This window comes from Aotus nancymaae, unplaced genomic scaffold (assembly GCF_030222135.1).
Source record: "Aotus nancymaae isolate 86718 unplaced genomic scaffold, 86718_ANA_hifiasm-v0.15.2.pri h1tg000006l, whole genome shotgun sequence".
NCBI lineage: Eukaryota > Metazoa > Chordata > Mammalia > Primates > Aotidae > Aotus > Aotus nancymaae.
Window position 1 is genome coordinate 550,212 of NW_026988417.1, and position 21,562 is coordinate 571,773.

At 51.5% G+C, this 21,562-nt stretch overlaps 1 protein-coding gene and 1 pseudogene across 10 annotated transcripts in view; both read left to right on the top strand.

The window, feature by feature from the left end:
* The window catches only part of PDE6B (phosphodiesterase 6B), a 133,661-nt gene that overhangs the window by 62,943 nt on the left and 49,156 nt on the right, over positions 1-21,562 (top strand). For 6 of the 10 annotated variants that reach the window (XM_064365076.1, XM_064365086.1, XM_064365093.1 and 3 more), the window contains 2 exons: positions 4,423-4,575; positions 5,186-5,275. In XM_064365076.1, coding sequence (XP_064221146.1) covers positions 4,423-4,575; positions 5,186-5,275 — 243 coding nt within the window. Of the gene's footprint in view, positions 1-1,234; positions 1,464-1,487; positions 2,745-3,324; positions 3,418-3,449; positions 3,813-4,422; positions 4,576-5,185; positions 5,276-21,562 lie in introns of those variants that run through there. The other 4 variants (XM_064365110.1, XM_064365101.1, XM_064365108.1 and 1 more) reach the window with 4 other exon arrangements.
* Positions 14,495-16,705, top strand: LOC105732213 (density-regulated protein-like; annotated as a pseudogene).

Below are 21,562 nucleotides of genomic sequence, written 5' to 3' on the forward strand. Positions count from 1 at the left end.
TCCCCTCTGAGGGGCGCGGGGACGAGGCGAGGCGGGGTCGGGGGTCAGACCCGGGCTCTGACTCTGCGGCGGTTTCTGAGCGCGGCCCGGCCGAGCAGCCACGCGCGCCGCAGTGGGAGAGCTCGTCCAGCTCCTCGCCCGGGGACCCACGGGCGCACCCAAAAGGCCCTCCCGGGACACGGTGGGCCCCCCAACCCCTTCCCCAAAACACGCGTCACGGGGCCTCGCTCGTCGCAGCGATGGCGGCGCGTGGACTCGGACCCGCCGGGTCAGTGCACGGCTGAGCAGCGCGGGGGCGCTGAGAACGCGCGCCGGGGGAGGCGCGGCAGGACCGCGCGTGGCCTCGCTGAGCGCAGACGGCGGGGTCGGCGCGGGCGCGGGCGGTGGGGCGAGGCCGGGGTGCTTTGAGGAATCGCAGCGGGCGTGAAGGCCCCGGAGCTCGGCTGTGCTGGGCACACGCGGCCCCGGCCTGCCCTGAGTCCGCAGCTGCCACCCGGTCTCACCCGGGCTCCCAGCTCGTCCGACCAGGAGGCTCTGGGGAGGGGGAGAAGCCGGGGCTGCCCGGTGGAGAGGGAGAGGGCAGCAGGCAGGGACCCCGGCCGAGCATCACCGCGGGGGATGCAGGGCTCGGTGGGCAGAGGCCGGGGGTGGCGCGTTCGAACCGTCACCTGCAGGCGCACGCGGGTGTGGCTGCGTCTCACAGCGTGCGGGGCAGCTGGCAGTCAGACGGCAAGGCTGAGGGGTCCATCCCTGTGGTCGAGGGCATTTTTCGGGGTGGTAGTCTCAGGAAGGGAAGCCCGGGCTGGGATTGGGCTGCTGAGAGAAGTGCCTGGGCCACCAGGGGCGAGGGACGGAGCCGCCGAGGCCAGAAGCTGCTGTGGCCTGGCTGGTGCCGAGCGCCCATCCACGCCCGCCAAGGAAATGAGAGCAGGGGGCAGGGAGAGAGGAGGAGAGTAGGGGGGTGGGGGGCAGTGGGAGTGTGGGGGAGAGTGGGGGGCAGTGGGAGAGTGGAGGGGAGAGTGGGGGGCAGTGGGAGTGTGGGGGAGAGTGGGGGGCAGTGGGAGTGTGGGGGAGAGTGGGGGGCAGTGGGAGTGTGGGGGAGAGTGGGGGGCAGTGGGAGTGTGGGGGAGAGTGGGGGGCAGTGGGAGTGTGGGGGAGAGTGGGGGGCAGTGGGAGTGTGGGGGAGAGTGGGGGGCAGTGGGAGTGTGGGGGAGAGTGGGGGGCAGTGGGAGTGTGGGGGAGAGTGGGGGGCAGTGGGAGAGGCATGAGACTAGGCATATTGCCCTAAGGCAGGCTGGATGCTTCCATGTGGGGCTCTTTGCCGTCTTGATGGCAGATTTACAAAACAGCGAACGCTCCCTGTGGTGTCCAGGAAGCTGTGGAGGGCAGCCTGCCAGCAGGGTTTGATGCAGATGCTCCTGGGAAGTCGCTGGCTGGGCAGCTGCTTGCAGAGGCCTCACAAGGTACAAGAACCAGGGCAACCTCACTCCAAAGCAGCTGCTCGCAGGAGCATAGCTCTGGCAGAACCTCTGCGGTGGCCAAGCCCCAGTTCTGGCTGCCTGCACCATCTGCCCTCTGAGGGTGGCACCGTCTGAGGGTCATGTTGTGCTTTTTCCAGGATCACTGCTGTATGTCCAGGTGTCATGCTGTGGATGTGTGTGGTACCATCTGAGGGTCGTGTTGTGTGAATCCATGTGGCATCACCTGAGACTCATCTTGTGTGGATCTGTGTGACACTGTCCAAGGGTCATGTTGTCTGGATTTGTGTGGCACCATCTAAGGGTCATCTTGTGTGATGCCTTCTGAGGATCACATGCGGATCCATGTCGTGCCATCTGAAGGTCATGAGGGTCAGACTGTGGATCTGTGTGATGCCATCTGAGAGTATGTGGGTCACATTGTGTGGCTCTGTGTGGCGCCGTCTGAGGGTCATGTCGTGTGGATCCGTGTGGCGCCTTCTGAGGGTCATGTCGTGTGGGTCCGTGTGGCGCCGTCTGAGGGTCATGTCGTGTGGATCCGTGTGGCGCCGTCTGAGGGTCATGTCGTGTGGATCCCTGTGGCGCCGTCTGAGGGTCATGTCGTGTGGGTCCGTGTGGCGCCGTCTGAGGGTCATGTCGTGTGGATCCGTGTGGCGCCGTCTGAGGGTCATGTCGTGTGGATCCGTGTGGCGCCGTCTGAGGGTCATGTCGTGTGGATCCGTGTGGCGCCGTCTGAGGGTCATGTCGTGTGGGTCCGTGTGGCGCCGTCTGAGGGTCATGTCGTGTGGATCCGTGTGGCGCCGTCTGAGGGTCATGTCGTGTGGATCCGTGTGGCGCCGTCTGAGGGTCATGTCGTGTGGATCCGTGTGGCGCCGTCTGAGGGTCATGTCGTGTGGATCCATGTGGCGCCGTCTGAGGGTCATGTCGTGTGGATCCGTGTGGCACCGTCTGAGGGTCATGTCGTGTGGGTCCGTGTGGTGCCATATGAGGGTCGCATTGTGCTCTTTCCAGAATCATTGGTGTATGTCCAGGTGTCATGCTGTGAAGATCAGGAACCAGGGAAGGACTCCAGGTGAGGGTGTCAGTGAGGCCAGCGAGGGAGGAGTTACAAGGATGGGCTCCAGGTAGAAAGGCAGGTAAACAGTAGGAGTGGATCCGAATTCAGCAGGGAGCACACACGGTGGCCACTGTAGCACTGACAGCTGGTGGAGGAGACATTTCCAAACTGCCACAAGCACAGGGAGCAGTGTGCTGTGCTCAGCTCAGGTGCGGAGATGAGCCCTCGGGGGACGCAGGTGCTGAGATGAGCCCTCGGGGGACGGGGGACACAGGTGCCGAGATGAGGCCTCGGGGGACGCAGGGGCTGAGATGAGCCCTCAGGGGACCATCCCGCGGTGTCGGATCCAGTACTGGCATGTTGGCAACACTGCCTAGGCTGCCACCCCTGCCAGGGCTCACTTGCCCGTCTTCCTGCTTCATCATCTTTCAAATGTTGGTTATCCTTCAATCCACCCCACGTTGCTATGAGCAACAGCTGCATCTCCACAAACTGGGAGCAGGAGCGGGCAGGGTGGGCGCGCTTTGGGAGCACAACGGAACCCGCATATCCACAAACTGGGAGCGGGAGCGGGCAGGGTGGGCGCGCTTTGGGAGCACACCGGAACCTGCATCTCCACAAACTGGCAGAGGGAGCGGGAGCGGGCAGGGTGGGCGTGCTTTGGGAGCACACCGGAACCTGGCCAGCCCCCGGCAGACTTCCTCTGACCTCACGTCCTTGCTGCAGGGGAGGGGTTGGAGGGAAGTCTCGGGGAGTCTGCCATATGCCACTGTGGGTCTCCATCCCTAGAAACAGCTCGAGATGTGAGGCGCATCCCAGGAGCTCGCCTTCAGCTGGAGCGGTAGTTGAGGGCAAGGCCTGTTATTTTTGCCGCGTTGACTGGTGAGGAGAAGTCCACAGAGCCGTCTTTTGCCTGCTGCAGGCTGCACGGGTGGGAAGTCCAGACCGCAGCAGGGCTGACCCCGGAGCCATCCATCTGGGTCACTGCCCCAGGGCACCGTGGCCTCACGTAAACAAACGTCAGAACCAGGAAGTAAGAGGAGGGTCTGGGGTCACATCCAACTCTCCGAAGGACAGAATCGCAGTTGCCCGGGCTCCCTGGTCTCAGTAACCCTCAGTGCGTGTGGGCCAAGGCAGAGCTCAGCTGGTCTGTTCCTCGCAGGGCTGGAACCGTAGACCAGAGAGAGGAGGGCTGCTCTAAATCTGGTGGCAGTGAGGGTGCGGAGGAACCCCCACCTCCCCGCCGGGAGCCAGAGCCAGGCCAAGTTCTCATCATGGTGGGCCCTGGGCCCCAGGGAACAGACCCCTGGGAGTGTGGGCCCAGGGGGCCAGAGGGGTGGTGGGCAGACCCCAGAGTGCCAGGACTCACACCCCAGCTTGCCAGCTGCACCTGCCCTGGATAGAGTGTACCACAAACAAGCCCCCAGTCAGAACCGGGTCATCCCACATCCACCCACCGCTGTCTCTCGGGGAAGAGTGTAGGGGTGTCCTGCAGGGGGCTGAAGGCAGGAGAGGCTTCAGGAGTGGGTGAGCAGGGCGCTCAGGAGGTGTCTGGGAGTCCAAGGCGGGTGAGGGCAGCAGATGTTGGATGGCGGGGGAGGTGTCCAGCAGGGCGGGGCCGCCCATGAGGCCTGTCCAGGTATGCGGGGCTGAGCTCTGGGGGCACCAGCATCCTCAGCACTGAGGTGTGTGGAGCCAGGCTGGAGTCACAGGCACGGGCCCAGCTCTCACCGCCCAGTGGCCACGTCCCAGTGTCCAGCAGGGCCCCCGGGGCACCTCACACATGGAGGGCAGCGGCCTCCACAGAGCTTGGTGGCGACCCCGGTGGCGCGGGCTCCAGGCCCACAGAGTGACGGCCTCCTTAGCCGCTCTCCTCTCTTGCCACAGTGCCCTCACTTCAGCCCATTTGCTGACGAGCTCACTGACTATGAGACCAAGAATATCCTGGCCACGCCCGTCATGAATGGCAAAGACGTTGTGGCAGTGATCATGGTGGTGAACAAGCTTGATGGCCCGTGTTTCACCAGCGAAGATGAAGACGTGAGTGCCAGGGTGGGGGAGGCGCGTGTCTGCCTCCTCTCGTGCCCATCTGCCGGCATGTTCTGTGCTGCCCACCTACCCACCTGCCCATTGGCCAGAGTGTTCTGTGCTGCCCACCTACCCACCTGCCTGCCTGCCCACCCGCCCGTCTGCCCGAGTGTTCTGTGCTGCCCGCCTGCCCACCTGCCTGCCCGCCTGCCCATCTGCCCATCTGCCCGAGTGTTCTGTGCTGCCCGCCTGCCCGCCCACCTGCCCACCTGCCCACCTGCTCGCATGTTCTGTGCTGCGCGTCTGCTGGGCTTGGCTCTGCATGCTTACCTGCACATTGCTGTGCTCCTGTGTGTCCGTGCAAACGTGTGTGTGTGTGTGTGTGTGTGTGTGTGTGAAAGAGGGAGACAGAGACAGAGAGACAGAGAGACAGAGAGAGACAGAGCTCACTGGGGTGCCTGCCTTGGGTGCCTGAGCTAATGTGTGCCAGTCCGTGTCTGTGCCTGCCAGGCACAGCTTCCTGGTGTTTCCGGGCAGCCTCAGGTGGGCACATTTCTCCTGCCCACGGTCACATGTCTGAAAACTGGAATTTTAACTCCAATTGTTGCAATTCCTGTTTCAGGTGTTCTCCAAGTACCTGAATTTTGCCACATTGAACCTGAAGATCTATCACCTGAGCTACCTCCACAACTGTGAGACGCGCCGTGGCCAGGTACCCGCGTGCTGAGCACGGCTCTGCCCCAGTGGGCCAGGCTCCCTCCGCCCGTCTCTGCCTGCACAGAGGTGGCGGTGACAGGTGGTGTTGGGCATTGCTCGCCTGGGCAGGTCCCAGGGTGGGCATTGCTCCAGGGAGAGGAGGGTTCGTGGCTTCTGTGGCTGTGCTGAGCTGCAATGGCCAGACCCCGTCTGCCACTTGCCTGCAACCTGGCCAGAATGGGTGTGGGCACCTGCAGATGGGGAAAGGGTCATCCTTCCTGGAAGCTGTCCCCAACCTCCTTGGGAGGAGCCAGCACAAGTGATAAGCGAGCAGTGAGCAGAGGGCATCGGGGCTTGGCAGGAGGGGCTCCCGGCAGGTCCGGCCCTGGCTGAGAGAGGGCATCGGGGCTTGGCAGGAGGGGCTCCCGGCAGGTCCGGCCCTGGCTGAGAGAGGGCATCGGGGCTTGGCAGGAGGGGCTCCCGGCAGGTCCGGCCCTGGCTGAGAGAGGGCATCGGGGCTTGGCAGGAGGGGCTCCCGGCAGGTCTGGCCCTGGCTAAGATGCTGGGGCGGGAGGCCTGAGGACCTGATGGAGTCAGGTGTGCCGAGGTGCGTGGGAAAATGCAGGGGGCTGACCTCCAGGGCAGGTGGTCCTCCCGTCTGAGACCTGGGCTCAGGGGAGATCTGGATGGACAGTGAGTGGGCTGGGGAGGGAGGCTCTATGTTGGGGCTGGGAAACCGTCCACACGGTGGCCTCGGGGCTGAGCCACAAAGAACGGGAAAGATGACTGGCCGCCTCCTGCCTTCCCCATGTCTTGTTCCGTCTGCGGCGGCTGCCTGGCCCTGACTGCCCACTGCAAGCCTGTTGAACGTGGCGAGAGGCTGAGGTCTTTATCTCGGCATCTGGCGGGAGGCCGGGTTTAGGGGCCTCCTCCTGGCTCCAGGGCTGCCTCGGGGGCAGTCGGGAAAGGCGGTCAGGGCCCCTCAGGCATCCAGCCATCCAGCCAGGAGGACCCGTGATAAAATCCCCCGGGAGGGATGGCTCAGCCCCAGTTCAGGCCGGCCTCCCACAGGCCAGGGCCGTGGGAATCAGGGGCCAGGGCAACTGCATCTGTGTAATTTATCTGAAATTCTTTTGCATGAGACATTGTCTCTTCCTCCCCATTTACTAATTTATTCAACCATCTGTTCATGTCAGTCTGGACTTATGAGTATTGTACGCTTAGGTCATAATTCAATATGATTCTCTTTGTGTTCTCGCTCACGTAGGTCCCGCTTTGGCCCTGGGGGCTCTCACTTGGCTCCTGCGTGCTTTCTACATGACCCCATCACGGTGCGGTTTTGTTTTGTTTTGTTCTTGTTTTTTTTTTGGAGGTGGAGTCTTGCTGTGTTGCCTAGACTGGAGTGCAATGGGGCGATCTCAGCTCACTACAACCTCCGCCTCCCAGGTTCAAATGACGCTCCTCCCTCAGCCTTCTGAGTAGCTGGAATTACAGGCACATGCCACCGCACCAGGCTAATTTTTATATTTTTAGTAGAGACGGGGTTTCACCACGTTGGCCAGGCTGGTCTTGAACTCCTGACCTCAGCTGATCCACCCGCCTCGGCCTCCCTCAGTGCTGGGATTACAGGTGTGAGCCACCACACCTGGCCTGGCTTGGTTTTCAAATTCCTCATTCTGAGCACTACGGGATGCCCCCGGCTCATTGTGTATTTCCTGCCCTGGTCCCGCCCTCAGCCACTTCTCCAAGGAGCCCGGTTCCTTCTGCTGGAACGCAGTAACGAGAGCCATGACCTGGGGGCCGGCTGTGCTGGTTGCAGGGGTTGCTGCTTCTGGGCCCTCTCGGCCGGCAGAGCGAGGGGCAGCTGTGCCCTGCCAGCCCTCACATGTCCCTTGCACATCCCTCGCTTGTGCACAGAGCTGCAAATGTTCCTTCACGTGGCCACTGCGCTCAAGCTGATGGCTCCAGCCCTGGCCACAGCACGGCTCAATCTGGCTTCTTCCTCTCCCCGATGCGTGAATTCTCACCCGAAAGCGGGACGCCTGGGAGCCAGCCTCCACCCATGCACTCAATTGTCTGAGTCCAGTGCTGGCGAACAGCCAAGTCAGGACTGTTCACCGCACCCCGTGGAGAACGGTGTTGCCGACTAGGATACGGTGTTGGCTCTGTTCCTTCCCACCAGTGATGAGAGAGTTCCTGCTGCTTGGCACCCTCACCAGCACCTGCTGGAACTGTCGTCTGATGGGTGTGTGGCAGCTTCTCGTTACTGTTGTAACTGACAATCCCCTAATCACAGGTGATGTCACACGTCTTTTCATTTACGTATTTGCCAGCTGTACGTCTCAATCTTTGGTGAGGTGTCTGTTCAGATCTTTGGCCCTCTTTGATTGGGTTATTTGTTTTCTTATCATTTAAAGAGTTTTCATTTTTATTTTATTTATTTATTTATTGGAGACAGGATCTCACTCTGTCACCCAGGCTGGAGTGCAGTGGCACAATCTTGGCTCACTGCAATCTCCACCTCCTAGGTTCAAGCAATTCTCTTGCCTGAGCCTCCCAAGTAGCTGGGATTACAGGTGCCCAACACCACGTCTGGATCATTTTTTGTATTTTTAGTAGAGATGGGCTTTTGTCATGTCGGCCAGGCTGCTCTAGAACTCCTGACCTCAAAAGATCTGCCCGCCTTGGCCTCCCAAAGTGCTGAGATTACAGGTGCAAGCCACTGCACCCGACCAGAGTTTTAAAATATATTTTCAAGACAAGTCCTTTATCAAATATGTTTGTTTAGAGAGCTTCTTGCTGATTTAGGGTCCCAGTGCCCACACGGCTGGCAGCCTTGTCCTAGCAGGTAATGGAGGGGGCTGGGCCTGGTGTTTGCCCTGCACCTTTCACAGGCTCTTCTTTCACCTGGCGGGCAGCCTAATGCCTAATCGTCCAACCCACGACAGTGCTCCTCACACAGGAAAGCTGTTCATATCAGCAGGTGTCTGTGGCTGCTTCTGACCTGTGGCTGCGTCTAGCTCAGGTCGTGCCTCCTGGCCATCGCTCTGGCACAGGCAGCCCCACACTCCATTCCCTCCAGCATCCCGGGGAAAAGCTGACCTGGGGTAGCTCCCAGCTCTTCAGATGGAAGCACAGATTCACCCACCACTGTGATAGGAAACACGTTCAGAGATTTTTACAAGAGGTCCTGGGCAGGAAGGCATCATGATTCAGGAGGGCCGTTTTGTGTTTTGGGGGGTGTTTTTTTTCTTGGGACAGGGTCTCTGTTGCCCAGGCTGGAGTGCAGTGGTGCAATCATAGCTCACTGCAGCCTCAAACTCCCAGATTCAAGAGATCCTCCTGTCTCAGCCTTCCAAGCAGCTGGGACTACAGGTGTGCCCCACTACACTTGGCTAATTTTTTTTTAGAGACAGAGTCTTGTTGTGTTGCCCAAGACAGCAGGAGGGCAGTTCTGTGATGTTTTTCTGGGGTCCACAGTTCACAGGAGGCAGGAATGGCAAATTAGGCAGAGCAGGGGCTCTGCAAGCAGCAAACATGAAGGGATAGAGACCCAGTCCCTCAAGTTCGTGGGTGAATGTCTGAACGGCCTTTTCTAAAGGAAATGGGGAGAGATGGGGAGCCCAGCCTTCTGGGCAGGAGAGATACCTCTAAGGTCTTATGGCTGCCATTGGCTTGAGCCATTTAGGTGCAAAACTGGAAACTGTCCAGGATGACTAAGCCCTGCTTCTGGAATGAGAAAGTTAAACTCGTATTCAAAAAGTGATGCTGAGGCCAGGTGCGGTGGCTCACATCTGTAATCCCAGCACTTTGGGAGGCCGAGGCAGGCAGATCACCTGAGGTTGGGAGTTTGAGACCAGCCTAGCCAACGTGTTAAAACCCTGTCTCTACTAAAAATACAAAAAATAGCTGGGTGTGCTGGCATCTATAATCCCAGCTACTGGGGAGGCTGAGGCAGAAGAATCACTTCAACCCAGGAGGCAGAGGTTACAGTGAGCTGAGATCACACCACTGCACTCCAGCCTGGGCAACAGAGTGACTCCATCTCAGAAAAATAATAATAATAAAAGAAAAGTGATTCTGAGACCAGGAGCAGTAGCTCAATGCTATAAGCCCAGCACTTTGGAAGCTGAAGTGGGAGGATCACTTGAGGCCAGGAATTTGAGACCAGCCTGGGTAGTATAGCGAGACCCCCAACTCTAAAAAAACAAGAAGAGTGATTTGCAAATATTTTTTACCAGGAAGTGACTTGTCTTTTAATTCACTTAACACTGTATTTTGCAAAATAGTTTTAGATTTTTTTATATAATAAAGTCCAATTGGCTGGGTGTGGTGGCTCATGCTTGTAATCCCAGCACTTTGGGAGGCCAAGGTGGGCCAATCACCTGAGGTCAGGAGTTTGAGACTAGCCTGGCCAAGATGGTGAAACCCCATCTCTACTAAAAAAAAAAAACAAAAATTAGCCAGGTGTGGTTGCAGGCACCTGTAATCCCAATTACTCAGGAGGCTGAGGCCGGAGAATTGCTTGAACCTGGGAGGCGGAGGTTGCAGTGAGCCGAGTTCACACCATTGCACTCCAGCCTGGACGACAGAGCGAGACTTCGTCTTGAAACAAAAAAAAAAGTCCCACTTACCATTTTTTTCCTTCACAGATTGTACTTTCTGTTGTATCTAAAAACTCATCACTAAACCCAAGGTGACCTTGATTTTCTCTCATTGTCTGCTAGAAGTCCTATGGATTTGTATTTAAATTAGGTGTGTGCTTCATGTTGTGAATGGTGTAAGGTGCATCTAGATTAATTTCTTTTCTTTCTTTCTTTGGCTGTGGAAGTCCAGTTGATCCAGCACCATTTGTTGAAAGGGCTACCTTCTCTCCATTGTATTGCTTTTGCTCTTTTGTCAAAGATCAACTGACTCTATTGGTTCGAATCTATTCCTGGGCTCTCTATTCTGTTCCACTGATGTATGAATTCTTTCTTGCACAATACCAGGCTTGATCACTGTAGGTTCAGAGTAAGTCTTGAAGCTGGGAATGTCAGCTCTCTGTCTTTCTTTTGCAGTATTGTGCTAGCTCTCCTGGGTTTGTTGCTTTTCCACATAAACCTTAGAGGCAGTTTGTCAATATCCACAAAATAGCTTACTGGTATTGTAATTGAGACTGTATTGAATCTGTAGGTCAATTGGCCTCAGTGGCTCACACCTGTAATCCCAGCACTTTGGGAGTCGGAGGTGGGTAGATCACCTGAGGTCAGGCGTTCAAGACCAGCCTGGCCAACATGGTGAAACCTTGTCTCTACCAAAAATACAAAAAAAATTAGCCGGTCATGGTAGCGCAAGCCAGTAGTCCCAGCTACTCAGGAGGCTGAGGCAGGAGAATTGCTTGAATCTGGGAGGTGGAGGTTGCAGTGAGCCGAGATCACACCATTTCACTCCAGCCTGGGCAACAGGAGTGAAACTCCTGTCTCAAAAAAAAAAAAAAAAAAAAAAAACTACATCAAGTTGGGAAGAATTGCCGTCTTAGAAGTAATGTATCTTCCCATCAGTAAACACAGAATCTCTCTTCATTTATTTAGATCTTTGATTCTTTCATCAGAATTTTGCAGTTTTTGCATATAGATCCATAATTTTGTTAGATTTGTACCTAAGTAGTGTATTTTTTCCATGGTAATGTAGGTGATACTGGGTTCTTAATTTCAAATTCCAATGTTGTTGCTGTTATAAAGCAAAGCAATTGACCTCTGTGTGTTAACTTTGTTTCCTGGGCAGAGAACAGGTTAGGGCGCCGTGGTTAGCCCAGGAGCCTGGCCTGGCTGAGCGGGGGGTCCCTGAGTGCCCGAGGCCTCACCTTCTCCTTAGTCATGTCCAGGAGGCCCACCAAGTACTGTCAGAGCCACACTTTTAAACTGAGGTCTGTTGGGCTGTGCAGTGGGGACAGGCCACCCAGGGTCCAGGCTCCTGCAGGACCCATGAGGCTGTGACTGCAACCCCACACACAGCCATCAGAGCCACGCTTTTAAACTGGGGTCTGTTGCTGGGGGTCCCTACAGCACCTGCCCCTCCCCACTGCTCCCCATCCACCCTGGTCCTCACTGCACCAGGACCACAACTGCCCCGGGGTCCCTTTGCCAGGACACTGTCCCAGTGGGTCCTACCACCCAACCTCCCTGCACCGCCCTCCCCCGCCCCATGGCCCACCCTCTGCTCTGGTGGCCCGTGCCCCTCACCTGTAGCTTCCTTCCTTATCTGGGGCTTCCCGCCCCCAGATTAGAAAGTAAAATCCAGCCAGGTGCAGTGGCTCAGGCCTATAATCCCAGCACTTTGGGAGGCCAATGCAGGTGGTTCACCTGAGGTCAGGAGTTCAAGACCAGCCTGGCCAACATGGTAAAACCCTGTCTCTGCTAAAAAATACAGCTCTGTTTCTGGGGAGGGCTCTCCTCCTGGCTAGCTGTGTCCTCATCCCATAAGCAAGATGCTTTGCTACGTTCATTACTACTTCCAGGAGTTTTTTACTGATTACTTGGTGTTTTTACTTAGAAAATCATGTCGTCTGCAGGCAAAGATAATTTCATTTCTTCCTTCTCAATCTGTGTACATTGTATTTCTTTTTCTTGTCTTATTGCACTAGCTAGGACTTCGAGTACAATTCTGAATGTGAGTGGTGAGAAGAGGGAGACATCTTTGCCTTATTCCCAATCTTAGGAGAAAGCATCCACCTTCTCACCATTAAGAATGACATTGCCCAGCACGGTGGCTCACGCCTGTCATCCCAGCAGTATGGGAGGCTAAGGCGGGTAGATAGCTTGAGCCCAGGAGTTTGAGACCAGCCTGGGCAACATGGTGAAACACCATCTTCACAAAAAATGCACAGAAAGTTATCCGGGTGTGGTGGTGTGTGCCAGCAATCCTAGCAATCACCACTGCACTCCAACTGGGGCACAGACATGCTCTCAAAAAAAGACAACCCCACAGCCAATATCATACTAAATGGGCAAAAACTGGAAGCATTCCCTTTGAAATCTGGCAGTAGACAAGGGTGCCCTCTCTCACCACTCCTATTCAATATAGTATTAGAAGTTCTAGCCAGAGCAATCAGGCAAGAAAAAGAAATAAAGGGAATTCAATTAGGAAAGGAGGAAGTCAAATTGTCTCTATTTGCAGACGACATGATTGTATATCTAGAAGACCCCATCATCTCAGCCCAAAATCTCCTGAAACTGATAAGCAACTTCAGCAAAGTCTCAGGATACAAAATCAATGTGCAAAAATCACTAGCATTCCTATACACCAATAACACACTTAAAGAGAGCCAGATCAAGAACGAACTGCCATTCACAATTGCTACAAAGAAAATAAAATACATAGGAATACAGCTAACAAAGGATGTAAAAGACCTCTTCAAGGAGAACTACAAACCACTGCTCAACGAAATAAGAGAGGACACAAACAGATGGAGAAACATTCCATGTTCATGGTTAGGAAGAATCAATATTGTGAAAAAGACCATACTGCCCAAAGTAATTTACAGATTCAATGCTATCCCCATCAAGCTACCAATGACCTTCTTCACAGAACTTGAAAAAAACACCTTAAACTTCATATGGAACCAAAAGAGAGACCACATAGCCAAGTCAATTCTAAGCAAAACGAACAAAGTGGGAGGCATCACACTACCGGACATCAAACTACACTACAAGGCTATAGTAATCAAAACAGCATGGTACTGGTACCAAAACAGAGATATAGACCAATGGAACAGAACAGAGGCCTTGGAGGCAACGCCACACATCTACAACCATCTGATCTTTGACAAACCTGACAAAAACAAGCAGTGGGGAAAGGATTCCCTGTTTAATCAATGGTGTTGGGAAAACTGGCTAACCATGTGCAGAAAGCAGAAACTGGACCCCTTCCTGACACCTTACACTAAAATTAACTCCAGATGGATTAAAGACTTAAACATAAGACCTAACACCATAAAAACTCTAAAAGAAAATCTAGGCAAAACCATTCAGGACATAGGCGTAGGAAAGGACTTCATGACTAAAACACCAAAAGCATTGGCAACAAAAGCCAAAATAGACAAATGGGACCTAATTAAACTCCACAGCTTCTGCACAGCAAAAGAAACAGTCACTAGGGTGAATCGGCAACCAACAGAATGGGAAAACATTTTTGCAATCTACCCATCAGATAAAGGGCTAATATCCAGAATCTACAAAGAACTAAAACAGATTTACAAGAAAAAAACAAACCCATTCAAAAGTGGGCGAAGGATATGAACAGACACTTTACAAAAGAAGACATACATGAGGCCAACAAACATAGGAAAAAATGCTCATCATCACTGGTCATTAGAGAAATGCAAATCAAAACTACATTGAGATACCATCTCATGCCAGTTACAACGGGGATCATTAAAAAATCTGGAGACAACAGATGCTGGAGAGGATGTGGAGAAATAGGAACACTTTTACACTGTTGGTGGGAGTGTAAATTAGCTCAACCATTGTGGAAGACAGTGTGGCGATTCCTCAAGGACCTAGAAATAGAAATTCCATTTGACCCAGCAATCCCATTACTGGGTATATATCCAAAGGATTATAAATTGTTCTACTATAAGGACACATGCACACGAATGTTCATTGCAGCACTGTTTACAATAGCAAAGACCTGGAACCAACCCAAATGCCCATCGATGATAGACTGGACGGGGAAAATGTGGCACATATACACCATGGAATATTATGCAGCCATCAAAAACGATGAGTTTATGTCCTTTGTAGGGACATGGATGAACCTGGAAACCATCATTCTCAGCAAACTGACACAAGAACATAAAATCAAACACCGCATGTTCTCACACATAGGCGGGTGTTGAACAACGAGAACACGTGGACACCGGGAGGGGAGCATCACACACTGGGGTCTGTTGGGGGAAAGTAGGAGAGGGACAGCAGGGGCTGGGGAGTTGGGGAGAGATAGCACGGGGAGAAATGCCACATATAGGTGATGGGTAGAAGGCAGCAAATCACACTGCCACTGCCACGTGTGTACCTATGCAACAATTTTTTTTTTTTTTTTTTGAGACGGAGTTTCGCTCTTGTTACCCAGGCTGGAGTGCAATGGCGCGATCTCGGCTCACCGCAACCTCCGCCTCCTGGGTTCAGGCAATTCTCCTGCCTCAGCCTCCTGAGTAGCTGGGATTACAGGCACGCGCCACCGTGCCCAGCTAATTTTTTGTATTTTTAGTAGAGACGGGGTTTCACCATGTTGACCAGGATGGTCTCGATCTCTTGACCTCGTGATCCACCTGCCTCGGCCTCCCAAAGTGCTGCTATGCAACAATCTTACATGTTCTTCACATGTACCCCGAAACCTAAAATGCAGTAAAATATATTTTAAAAAAGACAAGAGAATCCCATTATCTCTAGGGTTTTTGTTGAATGTTTAAAATCTAATTGTGGAAGTTCCCTCTATTTCTAGTTTGCTAAGTGTTTTTGTTTTGTTTTGTTTTTTGACAGAGTCTCGCCCTGCTGCCCAGGCTGCAGAGCAGTGGCATAATCCCCATGCACTGCCACCTCTGCCCCCAGGTTCAAGTGACTCTGCTGCTTCAGCCTCCTGAGTAGCTGGGATCACAGGCACCCGCCACCATGCCCAGCTAATTTCTGTATTTTTAGTAGAGCCGGGATTTCACTTTGTTGGCCAGGCTGGTCTTGAACTCCCAACCTCAGGTGATGCAGCCACGTCAGCCTCCCAAACTTCTGGGATTACAGGCATGAGCCACTGCACCCAGCCCTGTTTTTATTCTGACTGAGTGTTGGATTTGTCAAATATTTTTCTGCATTGATTGATAACATCATGTAGTTTTTTTCAAATTTGGAAGGAGCTTTGCATACCTGTGATAAAAGCTACCTGGTCATGGAGTGTAATGATTATTTTCATACATTGTTAGATTGGTCTTACCATGTTTTCTTAAGAATTTTTGCATCATATTCGTGAGCTATATTGGCCTGTAGTTTTTCTTTCTTATAATGTCTTTATCTGGTTTCGTTATTAAGGTAATTTCGACCTCATTGAATAAGAGCGTTCCCTCTGCTTCTACTTTTTGGAAGAGATTGTAGTGAATTGACGAGTTTCCTAAATGTTTGGTCAGATTCCTCCGTGAGACCAGCGGGGACTGCTGCTCCCTTTTTCATGATGATTAATTACTGATTCAATTTCTTTAACACTCACAGAACTCTTCAGATTCTTCTACTTCTCCTGGTGTGAGTCTTGGTGGTTTGTGTCTTTCTAGTAATCGGTCTATTTCATCTAAGTTAAAATCAAATTTTGAGGCAAAGACTTGTCACAATATTTATTATTTATTTTCTTCTGCTTGCTCTGGGCTTAATTTGATCTTCTTTTTCTACTTTCTCAAGCTTTGAGCATTGATTTAGGTCTTTCTTCTTTTTTAACATGTGCATTCAGTACTATAAACTTCCCTCCAAGCACTGCTTTCCCTGCAGCTGACAAATTCTGACAGGTTGTCTATTTTCATTCTCACTCAGTTCAAAATCTTTTAAAAGGTCTCATGGACTCTGGCCCATCTGTTGTTTAGAAGAGTGTTGTTACATCCATTCTGAATTTTTCTGCTTTATTTCTGTCACTGATTTCTAGTTTAATTGCACCGCGGTGTAAGAACATATTTTTCGGTTGCTTCAGCTGGTGGTGGCGGCAGGAGCGGAGCTGGCGGGGCCTGTGTGACCGCCTGGGTTTGTGAAATGGCTGCTGACATTTCTGAATCCAGTGGGGCTGATTGCAGAGGAGACCCGGGGAGCCGTGCCAAGTCAGATGCCCATTACCCACTTCGAGTCCTTTATTGTGGAGTCCGTTCATTACCAGCAGAGCACTGTGAATATATGCCTGATGTTGCTAATTGTAGACAAAGGCCAGAGAAGAATTTTCCAAATGAATTTGCAAACCGTACTGTAGAAAATTCACCCAAACAAGAAACTACAATTAGTGAGGGTCAAGGAACAGCAGGGGAAGAAGGGGAGAGGAGAAAACAGAAGGAGGTGGAAGGGGTCACACAAAACAAAACCATACGCGAAAGGCTGCTACAGCCAGCGTTCCCAGAGCAAAAAAGAAACGTGTGACAAGAGTGTGTGGCCTCGCGACTTTTGAAATTGATCTCGAAGAAGCACAAAGACTTTTTGCTCAGAAATTCTCCCGTGGTGCCTCAGTAACAGGGGAGGATGAAATTATCATTCAGGGAGACTTTACAGATAACATAATTGATGTCATTCAGGAAAAATGGCCAGAGGTAGATGATGCCAGCGTCAAAGATCTTGGAGAAGTGAAGTGAATTTGAAAATTTATCTGTATTTAATGGCCTGAACTGAGAGTTGGTATGGCCAAAGGGAGAGAGACCTTTAAAAAAAAAAATTTATACACACACACACACACACACACACACACACACATATTTATCATATTTATTTATTTATTTATTCTACAGTGAAACTGTAGACTGCCCTCGTCCTTGGCATTTTCACTGTTCTGTACAAGGCGGCTTGTTTTTTTATTGCCAAAGTCAAATAAACAGGGGAGACTGTCATGCTCATACATGAATAGAATTTAGTCAAATAAAAACTTTTGGTCACTTGGTACTGACTTTCTCTTTCTTTCTCTCTTTTTTTTTTTTTGAGATGGAGTCTGATACTGTTGCCCAGCTGCAGTGCAGTGGCACAATCTCCGCTCACTGCAACCTCTGCCTCCCAGGTTGAAGCGATCCTCCTGCCTCCGCGTCCCAAGTAGCTGGGATTACAGGCGCCCACCACCACACCTGGCCAATGTTTTGTATTTTTAGTAGAGACAGGGTTTAACCGTGTTGGCCAGGGTGGTCTCAAACTCCTGACCTGGTGATTTGCCCGCCTTGGCCTCTCAAAGGTCTGGGTGTGAGTCACGGTGCCCAGCCTGACTTTCTCTTTTTCTCTTAATTTATTTTTTGAAAAACCCAGTAGACATTTTTTGTGGGGAGCATTTTTGTTGATTATTTTACGGATCTAAAGCTGGGTGATCTTTTCAAAAGAGTTTGAACTTGGCTTCCTCACCAGTAATAAGTCTCCTTGCATCTTTGATGTGATGGTTTTGAGATGGGTGAGAACCTAGTAGGCTTGTGGTTGAATTTGCTTTGTTGTTACGAAGCCCGCCCTGTGGGCACAATAACACACTGCTGGTAGGAATCGTTCGAGCTATTCTGGAGATTATTTGGTGGAGTACACTGAAACCCTTAAAGCCATGTGCTGTGCTGTTTGACTCAGTGAGCCGCTTCTTTGCCATTAGAAGACGTTAGAAGAAATAATCAACCTTGCATAAAACTTATGGATGAAAGTATTCATCACAATATTATGTATAGTAAATATTGCAAATGTTACAAAGGAACAATTGGAAAATGGTTCAAGTGATGCTGCATTGCGTGGCGGAATATTGTGCATATGTCTAAGGCATCATATTTTCTAAGGTTACGTGGAAACACGTATGGTAATGTCAAGTGGGGGCATCCCAGACATTTATTTTAGAAATTTATCATCATCATGGTTGTGAGTGGAAGGCCGTTCAGAGACACTAGAGGTTCTTATTCTGCCTATAAATTATGTGAGTGAAATTCTGCCAAGCTCAATATATAGCCCTGGAAATAGCAACTGAAACATGTCTTCTCACAAGAGAAAAATGACAGTTTTAACGATGCATTAGATGAATTTAAACTTTAAGTTGGGTGCTGCAAATTGGAAAGACGACTTGTGGTGTTGTAAATTTCTGTGGACACTTTTAAGAAACTTAGAACCCATGAAACCATGGTTTATTGCCATGCAAATTACAATCTTGAATGAGTGTGTTTTTAAAATAAAGTATCAGAAAATGTGTAATAAAGATGTAAAATTTTAAAATGAAAAAACAAACGTTTTTCGTTATTTTTATTTTCAAAATTTTGTTAAGATGTGTTTTACGGAATGGAACGTGGTTTATGCTGCTGAGTGCGCCACGTGACCTTGGGAAGAACATGTCCTGGGCTGCTGTGGAATGAGGTCATCTGTAGATGTCAATTATGTGCAGTTGAAAACAGCGTTATTTTTATTTATTTATTTATTTATTTTGAGACGGATCTCACTGTGTTGCCCAGACTGGAGTGCAGTGGCGCCATCTCAGCTCACTGCAACCTCCACCTTGCAGATTCAGGTGATTCTCCTGCCTCAGCCTCCTGAATAGCTGGGACTACAGGCATGTGCCACCATGCCCAGCTAATTTTTGTATTTTTAGTAGAGACAGTTTCGCCATGTTGGCCAGGCTGGTCTCGAACCCCTGACCTCCGATGATCTGTCTGCCTTGGCCTCCCACAGTGCTGGGGTCACAGGCCTGAACCACCGCGCCCGGCCGACTGTTGTTCAGTAAGGACAGTGATGTCCTTACCGCGGCTGTGCCTGCCAGACGTGCTCATTCTGGCAGAAAGGTGGTAAGTCTCCAGCTGAGCAGCGGATGCGTCTCTCCTGGCAGTTCTATTGGCTTCTGTTTCATGTGTTCTGATGCTTTGTTATTAGAGGCGTGAACATCCATGATTTTTGTCTTCGTAGAGAGACCACCTCTTTATCATGTTGTCCCTTCCACCAATCATTTGCCTTGTTCTAAAGTCCTCTTGGTCTAAATTTAGGTACAGCTACCACAGTATCTTTTGACTAGTGTTAACATAGTGTATATTTCTTCATTCCTTACTTTTAAACTACGCGTGTCTTTACAATTGAAGTGCGTTTTTTATAGACAGCATATGCAGGCTCAGGTCTTAGTTCTTGTTATCCACTCTGAAGGTCTGTCCAGTGGTGTATTCGGCTGTTCACATTTAAAGTGATTCTTGGTCTAGTTGGATTAATAGGCACCATATTCTCAGCCGTTTCCTCTGTGTTGTGCTTATTCCTTATGATTTTTATCCTCCCCTCTTCTTTCTGCCTTCTCTGGTTTTAATGGAATATCTTCTCCCACACGCTCTCCTCTCTTAGCTTATCAGTTATACTGTTTTTCTAAAAAATTTCAGCATTGCCGCAGAATTTGCAGTAATCATTTATGGCTGCGCTAAGCCCTCTTCCAGACAGCATTATTCCATGTCACTCGCGGTGCGGCCGCCTCACACGACCTGCCTCGTTTCTCACCTCCACGCTTACCAAGTTTCCGTCATTTGCTCTCCGTATCCATGTGATATCATCGTGTAATATACTGTTACTGTTATTACTTTGAGCAAATGTTATCTATTAGAGAAATCAGGAAAAATAAAATGTTACTTTCCTGCCATTTATTTATTTTCTCTTCCTTTTTTCATGCAGGTGCGAGTTTCTTAGCTCATTCTTCCTCTTTCCAAGGAGTATTTCCTTCAGGGCAAGTCACTGGCAACACATGTCCTCAGTTTGTCTGTCTGAGAATGTTTTTGTTTCTCCTTCACTTCTGAAGGATAATTTTACTGGATAAGTTAGCACGTGTTTCTCTCAGCACTTCAAACCCTTCACCTCGCTCTCCTCTTGCTTCACAGCTGCTGACGAATGTTTCCAGCGTCTTGTTCCAACCACACCTGGTCAGCTGTTTCCCCACCCCCAGCTTCCCTCAAGATTTTCAGCTTGATCTTCTGCAGTTTGAACAGGACGTGCCTTAGGATCCAGGTTTTTTTGGCATTTGTGTCTCTCGGCGGTCACTGAGCATCCTAGGCATGTGGTTTGCTGTCTGTGGACAATTTCGAGACATCTCAGCCCTTTTTACTTCAAATGCGTCTTCTCCTCGCTCCTTCTGCTCCTCGGGCACCCGCCGTCCGTCGCACCTTCTGTGCTCAGCCCTCTGCTCCCCGCCTCCGCTCGTGGCTCCCTCTGCGTTTCTGCATTTCTGCTGCTGCGTCTTCCAGCTCCGTTCCCCCTTCCTCAGACACGCCCAGCCTTCATTTCCATCTCGCTTTTCCTGTCCTCCAGCACGTCTTTTCTTCCCAGGGCGTCCATCTCTTTGCTTACGTTGCCACCTGCTCAGGGGCACCGCCTCCTTTTTCTAGTAGTGCCTTTAGCATATTGATCGTTGTAATTTTACCTTATTTTTTATTTTTTGGGAATTATCAGACTGAGAATTTGAAATTACTATGATCAGGCCAGGCGAGGTGGCTCACACCTGTAATCCTAGCAGTTTGGGAGGCCGAGGCAGGCAGTTCACCTGAAACCAGGAATTCAAGACCAGCCTGGCCAACATGGTGAAACCCTGTCTCTACTAAGAAGATACAAAAAATTAGCTAGGCATGGTGCATGCGCCTATGATCCCAGCCACTGAGGAGGCTGAGGCAGGAGAATCGCTTGAACCCGGGAGGTGGAGGTCACAGTGAGCCGAGATCTTGCCACTGCATTCCAACCTGGGCGACAAGAGTGAAACTTCATCTAAAAAAAAATAAAAATAGAAAGTCTAAGGTTTGTTCTTGCCAAGTTTAAAAGGAAGAAACTGAGGCCCACACAAGAAGATCCAATGTGAAGGGTTTATTCAGGCTCCCAGGCGAGGTTCTGCGGTCCGACAGGAGGGGCCGGAGAAGTCGCACAGACTCCTCTCAGACGTGGGGTTTTATAGGGAGTGGAGGAGCTCGATTGGTGGTGGGAGAGCAGGACTGCTATTGGGTAAGGTTACAAGCCTTTGTTTGCATACAGGACTCGGCTGCTATTGGTTAGAATTACTCGGCTGCTATTGGCCAGAATCACAAGACCCTGCTTGCATACTGGGTTCTTTAAGGGAAAGGCAGGCTGTGCGAGAAGGGGAGAAGGGAACGTGCCCGAGCATGTCCGAGCTTTTGGAAACAAGAGAGGGGCGGGGTGTGCATCTGAGTTCCCGGCGAGGCACCCGGCCTTACAGAAAGAAAGAAAGAAAGTAAGATCCAAGAGTCAGGCATTTTTGCTCGTTCTGTTGTCTGGTCAACCCAGCCCTAAACCTCTTACTGCCCCGGCCCTCACCCTCCCTCTGTCCAGGGAGACAGTCCCCAGACCTCACCCTCCCTCTGTCCAGGGAGACAGTCCCTGGCGCTCACCCTCCCTTTATCCAGGGAGACAGTCCCCGGTGCTCACCCTCCCTCTGACCAGGGAGACAGTCCCCGGCGCTCACCCTCCCTTTATCCAGGGCCCTCACCACCCACTGCTCCCGAGTCAGGAACTACCTTCTGTGCCAGGCACCCTCCTTGGCTGGAGGCCCCTGTCATTCTCTTTCAGAAAAGCTTCTCGGACGCTCCCGTCAGAGCCAAGAGAAGCCACAGGGAAGCCACGGGTTA